Source organism: Pavona decussata, unplaced genomic scaffold (genome assembly GCF_977016875.1).
Source record: "Pavona decussata unplaced genomic scaffold, jaPavDecu1.1 SCAFFOLD_41, whole genome shotgun sequence".
NCBI lineage: Eukaryota > Metazoa > Cnidaria > Anthozoa > Scleractinia > Agariciidae > Pavona > Pavona decussata.
In genome coordinates, this window is record NW_028145463.1 from 788,252 (window position 1) to 796,830 (window position 8,579).

The window sequence follows — 8,579 nt, forward strand, 5'->3', positions numbered from 1 at the left end:
AATAACTTATTTACAGAGTCATCATTCCTGATTATTGAGCTGATGTAACTAATTCCAACAAGCCCCGATTTAGAGAAACAGTGAACGGTACAGCCCACCGGTAAGTCATTTGCATGTGCCATGTTAATAAGACCAACTTTCTCAATTCCTCAAATTTCGTCATGTTAACTACCAGCTCAGTTCCTAGTTTCTAAGGCAGCCGAGAACAGGGTCTTGCAAAACAAGTCATTTCCAACAAGGCATTTGTTTTGAACTTTACTTAATTTTACTTATTGCTCTCACCGCTCTTGGACTTGAAGTTGCCACAGATACGTTAAACGAATTGAAACAACAGAACATGGTTCTGTAATTATCCTTTCAACAAAACAGACAAAAGAGAAATGTAGCTTGCATCAAGCCCTTTTACAGGAATTCCGTGTCTGTCAGTGGAAATTTATGTGCGAAAGATATCAGAGTCAGAGAAATTAAGAACAAATGGAAAAGTTCTCAAACTTTCTCTTTTTCTATGAACGTCCTTGGTGAAACAAAGCACATTTGATAGGATCTCCGGTCATCGTCCAAACTAAATGGCGGAGGACGAGTCAGAAGATATAGTGAAGCATATGCAAGAGCTTAGCATTGCTAAAAAACTGGGCGATAGAGAGCGGGAGGGAAATACCTATTATAAACTGGCTGATGTTTGTCACAGTCAGGGTAATTTTAAACAAGTCATAGAGTATCAAAAGCTACATCTTAGTATTGCTAGAGAATTAGGGAACAGGGCTTGGGAGGCAATGGCCTGTTTCAATCTGGGCGTGGTCTACAACAGCCAGTGCAATTTTAAGGAGGCCATAGAGTATCAAAAGCTACATATTGATATTGCTAAAGAATTAGAGGACAGGGAAGGGGAGGGAGGAGCGTATGGCAACCTGGGCAATGCTTATTACAGAATGGGTAATGTTAAACAAGCCATAGAGTATCAAAAACTACATCTTAGTATTGCTAAAGAATTAGGGGACAGGGCTGGGGAGGGAAGAGCGTATTGCAACCTGGGCAATGCTTATCAAGGTCTGGGTAATTTTAAACAAGCCGCAGAGTATCACGAACTAGATCTTAGTATTGCTAAAGAACTAGGGGACAGGGATGGGGAGGGAAGAGCGTATTGTAATCTGGGCAATGCTTATTGCAGTATGGGTAATTTTAAACAAGCCGCAGAGTATCACAAACTAGATCTTAGTATTGCTAAAGAATTAGGGAACAGGGATGGGGAGGGAATGGCGTATGGCAACCTGGGCAATGCTTATCAAGGTCTGGGTAATTTTAAACAAGCCGCAGAGTATCACGAACTAAATCTTAGTATTGCTAAAGAATTAGGGAACAAGGATGGAGAGGGAATGGCGTATGGCAACCTGGGCAATGCTTATTACCGTATGGGTAATTTTAAACAAGCCGCAGAGTATCACGAACTATGTCTTAGTATTGCTAAAGAATTAGGGAACAGGGATGCGGAGGGAAGAGCGTATGGCAACCTGGGCAATGCTTGTCACAGTATGTGTAATTTTAAACAAGCCACAAAGTATCACGAACTAAATCTTAGTATTGCTAAAGAATTAGGGAACAGGGATGGGGAGGGAATAGCCTATGGCAACCTGGGCAAGGATTATCAATGTCTGGGTAATTTTAAACAAGCCACAAAGTATCACGAACTACATCTTAGTATTGCTAAAGAATCAGGGAACAGGTGTGCGGAGGGAGTAGCCTATGGCGGTCTTGGAGATGCTTATTATGATATGCTTGATTTCAAACAGGCCTTTGAGTGTTGGAAACATAGTCTCAGTATCGCTAAAGAAATTGGGGACAGGCATTATGAGGGGGAGGCTTTTAGAAAGCTGGGTGGGGCTCTTTTACGCCTAGGTGATTTTAAACAATCCATGGAGTACATGAAACAAAGTCTTGTTATATCGAAAGAATCGGGTGACAGGGCTTCGGAGGGAGCTACTTATAACGAATTGGGCAATGTGTATTCCCGACTAGGTAATTTTAAAGTAGCAGTAGAGTATCACAAACAAAGCCTTAGCATTGCTGAAGAGTTAGGGGATAGGGTTCAAGAGGCACAATCATGCCATTCATTAGGTCATAATTATGAATCGGTGGGTTCTTTGAGTGAGGCACTTGATTATTATCGATCGAGCGTAAAAACCTTTGATGACATAAGAGCTCTTCTACAGTTAAAAGATATGTGGAAAATAAGCTTTCGTGATCTCCACCAGTGTGCGTACACTTCGTTATGGAGTACCCTTGTGAAGACTGGAGAGACTGACGAGGCTTTGTGTACTGCTGAGCAAGGACGAGCACAGGCCTTGATCGATGTTTTGAAAGAAAAGTATGGAGTTGACTCATCACCGTCCACTTTACCTGAACCTAAGGAGACAATTACCTATATATTAAAAAATGTAACTAAAGAAACAGTTTTTCTTGCACTTGATACAAATGCGATCAGTTTTTGGTTGCTGCGAAGAGGGAAAGAGATTCTCTTTAAGCAAAAGGAAATAGAACCTAATAGTTGCAAGTCGCTAATAGATGCTACTTTGAGAGACATTGCTGTAGGTGTTCGGGTAATGTGCGAGGATCGGTCAATGGATGAAGTATGTGATGACCCGCCGTCCAACAGAGAAGCTGCTGAGGAAACAGACCAATCACCGACCTCCTCACTCAATTCTTTGCGCCAGCTGTATGATGTTATTATTGGCCCCATTGCAGACTTGCTCGAAGGTGACCAGTTAGTCCTTGTTCCAGATGGTCCATTTTGCCTGGCTCCTTACTCTGCGCTTAGTGAATCAATCAGGATTCACATCGTTCCCTCGTTGACCGCTTTACGACTGATCGCAGATGCGCCCGAGGACTTTCACCGTAGGAGTGGGGCGTTGCCCGTGGGAGATCCATGTTTGGAAGAAGTTACCAACCTGTTTGGTAGGCCCGTTTGGAAGCAGCTTCCATTCGCCAGAAAGGAAGTGGAGATGATTGGAAAACTTCTAAAGACCACACCTCTCACCGGAAGATATGCGACTAAAGACGAAGTGATGAAAAGATTGGAGTCGGTTGCTTTGGTGCACATTGCCGCACACGGGAGTGATGAAACTGGAGAAATTCTGTTGGCCCCAAACCCAGGTTGGACATCTCGCGTCCCTGCGAAAAAATACTACATATTAACAATGTCAGATGTGCAAGCCGTTCGTCTGCGAGCAAGACTCGTTGTGCTTAGTTGCTGTCACAGTGGCCGGGGAGAAGTCAAGTCTGAGGGCGTGGTTGGTATCGCGCGGGCTTTCTTGTGTGCTGGTGCTCGCTCTGTTCTGGTGTCACTCTGGGCGATTGATGACGAGGCTACCATGGAGTTCATGAAACACTTCTACCAACACCTATCGGAAGGAAAAAGCGCGAGTGTGGCTCTTCACCAGGCTGTGAAATCCCTGCGCGAGTCAGAGCAGTTCCGTGACTTGAAGTACTGGGCTCCATTTGTGCTGATTGGTGATGACGTGACGCTTGAATTTGGAGAAAGGAAATGAAACAGAATGGTAAGTTTAGTTTGTGTTTGACTTTAGACAGAAGTAATTTTATGATAAACCAGGACAGCTAACTGCAAAGAAAGCTCAATTCTTGCCAGAGGAATAGTTTTAAAATCTGTCTAAAGATTATTTCAATTACCAAGCCTCCCGCTGTTTATTAAAACGACTGGATAGCTTTAAGAAAGGATGCCATGAGAAGATGTTCGTTTTCGTGTTTCCTTGGTACCATGCGAAAATGCCTTACTTTTCTTACACTAGCCTTTTCCAGGCGTTCAGAAAATAAAAAGCAACGTAAATAAAATTGCGTTCCCCACTATTTGATCCGCTGTTGTCGCACTAGTTAATGTTTCAACCGTTTGAGATTAAGAACCAATTTTAACAATTTACCCTCAGATTTTTAACAATGGTACCTTTGAACTTTATAAACTTAATGACCTTAATGGAAGTCAAACTTCCGTTGAACGTTGTTTTCAATTGAAGCACCAGGAGTCTCGTTTAGGGAAATGATTAATGTGTTGCTTAAAATATGTCTTCGGCTTCGTGGGTAGTGTCTTCAATTTTGTTCGTTTTTGTCTCTTCCTTTTATTCTGGGAAACAAAAAAAAAAAAATTAAGCGCTTTACCTGAACTCCACAAACTTCTAAATTTAGAGCCTCAAGTGAAACAAATCCCTCACATATTTTTTGGTTGGCAGAAGTTTCATACTACTCAAGACAAGAGAGAACTACTAAGCGAGTCTGACTGATCCATTGATGACGTCCATTTGGTGTGATGCAAACTATCCCGGGAACTTGTATGTAGTCTAAATATTTTAGATACAATGGCCGGATAAAAAAATGAAGTTACTGCATTAAACCTTTGCTTTTGTGGTTCGTAATATATCGGAGAGAAGTACATGTACAGGCTTGTTTTTAGTGCGCATTTTCCAAAATGGTACTTCACTTTATGAAGTTTTCAAAACGTAATTTTTCTTCTTTCGATGTAACGTTAAGAAAACTGGACACATGAATTTGACGTTACATTTAATTTTTTAGAGCTGCTTAACAAATAACGCGCCAAAATTGTAAAGATATTTTGAAGTCATTTTATCAATTTTTTGAAGTCATTACTCGTTTTAAGACAATATTGAGAACAACGTTTTACTTAATTGTTAATTCAGAAAAAATGTGGTTACTTAGGCCAAATTTAAGGGCTTATCTACCCATATTTAGAAGCAAGAACTTTCATTTTTTAAGAATGACGTTTCTTGTGTTTTCAGTTTCGCATGTAAATATGATTTTCTCCAAATCGTAGAAATTGTGTTTCTTTTAAAAATACCATAACTTAGCCGCAAAAATTGTGCTTGTCATTGTAAGTAAGGACAGTCTCTAAGACCCTCAAAGTTAGAAAGAGCACAAAAGACCAAGCAATGAATTCAAACAGTCTAAGACTGCGAGTTAACTCACAGAAACCTGATTACAAGAGGGCGAAGACTCAAATACTAAAATAAAATACTTCTCACTAACTTGTGTTTGAATAACAACAACAAGTGATGTAGTTAGCGTTGACAGGCTTAATAGGCTCAGAAGAATGATGATGCCATTATTATCTTAGAACTGATCAGGGCTCAGTTGTTTGAAATCCCATTAATTTTGAGAGAACAACTTAAGAAATATGCTGGGTTTTTTTTTTTTTTCAAATGATTTCTTTTTGCTTTTTACAAGATGCCATAATCGAGTGGTCCTCTTATTTGCATCGTGGAATTATTTTATCTTAAGTCAAACATAAGAAAATGCTTTTATTATAACAGTTTTTTCTTTTCAGAGTAGACGTCAATTCTAAATTAGCGCAATGGTCTTTTAAACAACCTGGCGCAGATCTTTTCATGTACATATGTAAGTAACTAGGTAAATAAGTAGGTATAGAGCATTCTTCAATTGGGTGTCGAAGTAATTTCGCGTTTGCTTTGGTTTTGCTTTACTATGAGGCTTTCTGATTTGTCAGCAAAACTCGCGGCACTTTCTCAACCAATGGGAAGCAAAGCCAAAGCCAATCGTGCCTTGATGTTTAACGTTTTCCCGCGCTTGGCCAACTGTTACAGGTTACATGTATTTGCTTTGAATTCTGATTGGTTCAACCGAACTGTTTACATCTGTTCTGATTGTTTAGAGTATTTACTTTGTGTTTGACACTCAATTGAAGACTGCTGTATAAAGTCAGTAAGTAAGCTAACTCTGTTTACATGATACCCGAACGACTTTCAAACCGGTGGATTCGTTTCCATATATAGTATTATTCATTATCAGTAAAAACGATGTGAATTTTCAACCAAAAAGTTTTCCCGGACAAGGAATCTCAATTTTTGTAGGAAAATTCATTCCGGGGTCTTGTAAACGGGACATGACTGTTTGTTTCATATTTCTATTAAGTTTCAACATTTCGTTACACAATGAAACTGATAGCTTCATCAAACCTGCTTTTGCTAATTCGATATCAGCAAGTGTTCTAGTCGCATGGGAATGGAAGTCTAACCGGTATCGTGTAAACCGCTCCACTACAGAACAATTAGTGTAGCGTATATAATGAGTGAGACTATTGTAAACATTAACATTAAAAAAAGTGAAATCTGTAAAACGTGTTTGGTTTGAGAACAGTAGAATCCAAATATTTTATTTCATTTATTTTAAGCTGAGGGGGAACCGTCGCGGAGATTTTGCTGTTTGTTGGCCAAAACAGCTCAAATATTTCACGAAGAACCTCATGAAATCGCTCTTAGAGCAGCGGGAGGAAAGTTTGAAATGATTTCTCCGGGTGAGAATAGAATACAATAAGTTTTAAATTCACACGAGGAACTTCAAAAGATTGGCCAATATTTTCAAGTTTCAATCCATTTCCATCTGAGCCATCTGCAGACAAAAATGATTGACCCTAGTTTTTACATGTTCCCTAGAAGGGTTATTTGTAAAACAAAATTGAACTATTATTTTAATGTTCCCATCCGATACAAATATGTTTTTTCGCTATTCAAAGTGACAATAAAAATAAGTGACACTTCCTCTTTAAAGACCTCCGAAGCCACTGTCTAGGTCCTTCTCGATCTTAGACAGATTTATACCCAGTCACTAACTTATGTTTGTGGGCCGAGAGAAGAGTGGGTACGAGAGTGGCCTTTATTCACTCTCGTATCCAATCTTCGCGAGCCATAAAGATAAAAATAGCGACTGTTTACGAGCATTATCCTTAGGCGGGTCACGAATAGACCAGCTTACAACTGAGCAAACAAAAGAAATCAAAAGCCTTTCAGTTTTACGTGCATAGGGAAGACTGGAACAGCGACTATCTTTCGACGCACCATCTTCGACATGCTAGATAAACAGCTGAAAGACCGTATAAAAAAATTAAACACTTATTGGCTAAACTGAAACTGAATGACAAATGCTCACCTAAAATGGCTGATAAATGTATCAACCTGTAAATTTTGCATGACTCTCAGAAAAATTCAAACTATTTGACCGCTTTCGGTCGGCTCTGTTCTGTAACTTCGGCTACAGAATTCAGCCGTTTTGTTCTCATGTTAAATTTCCAAAACCACCGATTTAATTATCGATCTCGGATTGACTTCTAAATATCCCCCCACCACGTTACTCTGAAGATTAATAAACCCATCTCCCTTGCCCAAAGTCGAGTTCAACCGTAAATAAATCAGATGTGCTTACATCTAAGACTGCAGATGGCCCGTCGAAGGATAAGGTGCGCGTTAGCGCTGTGCACGTAACATTGAAAGTGGCTGAAAGATACTCCAGTGTTACGCCTTCTGTCATTATACAGTGCGTTTATAGACCAGCCCTCCCCATCTTCATCTTACGAAATAGAACCCTAATAGATGTCTACAGGCATTACATCCATCGTATCAGCTATATGGAAAGCCATTCGGTGCAAATTGGTCAATCTCGTTGATGCGTCAATTCGAAATTATCGATTTTTCAAGAAGTTTCGATTTCTAACGGATAGTATTTTTCTGTTTCGCAAAGTAGTGTTCATTGTAAACAATGAAAAATTAATTTATTTAAATGAATGGTCCTGTCCATTTTAGCGTGGAATATTATAAAATGGAGGGGTGGTTAATCATATCTTATGTATAAGGGGGGTAAGATTTTATGTTTTCATTGTGCAGATATCTCCAAGATCTGTTTGGTGTCCAAATTTGATACAAATTGACCCAATATTGAGCGCGTAATGACTTCTTGTGCCATATGGCACTCTTGTACCGCTATAATATTGAAATCGATGGGGATGTTTAGTCGTTCCCTATATTATAGTCGGACCTCTGTTAAGGGGCCACCCTGGGGACTTTAAAAACTGGCCGCTTAATAGAGGTACAATAAAACTTGGGTAAAAATGGCAGTCAACGTAATTTTATTGCTTCTATATAGCAAAACGCTTGTTGAAAGGTGAACATTTTTAAAGATGAATGCAAAAATCATTGAAACAAAACATTAAGTGCCCTGTATTTGCGCATTTCAAGTCCGTGCAAAGTTCTAGCTCTAACACAGAGAGCACGTAGTCCTTTTCTTGCATCAACAGTCTGTAAAAAATTTAGCTCAAAGTATTTCACGGACGATTTATTTCAAATAATCCGTCACTGCTGTTTGCCGTTGTAGGGCTCGGAGTAACGAGGAGATCAAGTCATTTGCCTTTCCGATAGATTGGGCAAGGTCCTGGTAACCGTGGAACAGGGCAAAGTGTCGGAGTTGATCGGTGTCATTATAGTGGAGATTAAATTGCAGTTCTTGTTCTTATCAGTTATCACCTTCATATTATCTGTCACCATTTCGCTTGAAAAGGTAATTTCCTGTAAAAAAAAAAAACAATAAATACTATACTTGCAACAGCAAAAAGGTGGCCGCGGCCGCTAATAGAGGTGGCCGTTGAATAGAGGTATCGAATACAGCATTTTACTGACAAATAATTCGGGACTTTGGAAAGTGGCCGCTTAATGGAGGGTGGCTGCTTAATAGAGGTCGGACTGTATAAAAAAGTTTAATATCAAACAATGAGT

The 8,579-nt window shown here is 39.6% G+C and overlaps 1 protein-coding gene across 4 annotated transcripts; it reads left to right on the forward strand.

The window, feature by feature from the left end:
- Positions 1-566: 566 nt before the first annotated feature.
- LOC146482911 (tetratricopeptide repeat protein 28-like) lies at positions 567-3,545 on the forward strand. 4 transcript variants are annotated; one of them, XM_085106532.1, is made up of 2 exons: positions 567-1,840; positions 1,961-3,545. In XM_085106532.1, exons 1-2 carry the CDS (start codon positions 567-569, stop codon positions 3,540-3,542), a joined length of 2,856 nt encoding a protein of 951 aa, XP_084962658.1. In that variant the 3' UTR covers positions 3,543-3,545. The 4 variants fall into 4 exon arrangements, with proteins under 4 accessions (XP_084962658.1, XP_084962659.1, XP_084962657.1 ...); XM_085106533.1 differs by having other exon boundaries at positions 567-1,797; positions 2,026-3,545; XM_085106531.1 differs by having other exon boundaries at positions 567-1,767; positions 1,888-3,545.
- The last annotated feature ends 5,034 nt before the right edge of the window (positions 3,546-8,579 follow it).

What these genes read in the sequence shown, in the direction of transcription:
- LOC146482911 (XM_085106530.1), top strand. Translation starts at nt 567, where the DNA reads ATGGCGGAGGACGAGTCAGAAGATATAGTGAAGCATATGCAAGAGCTT.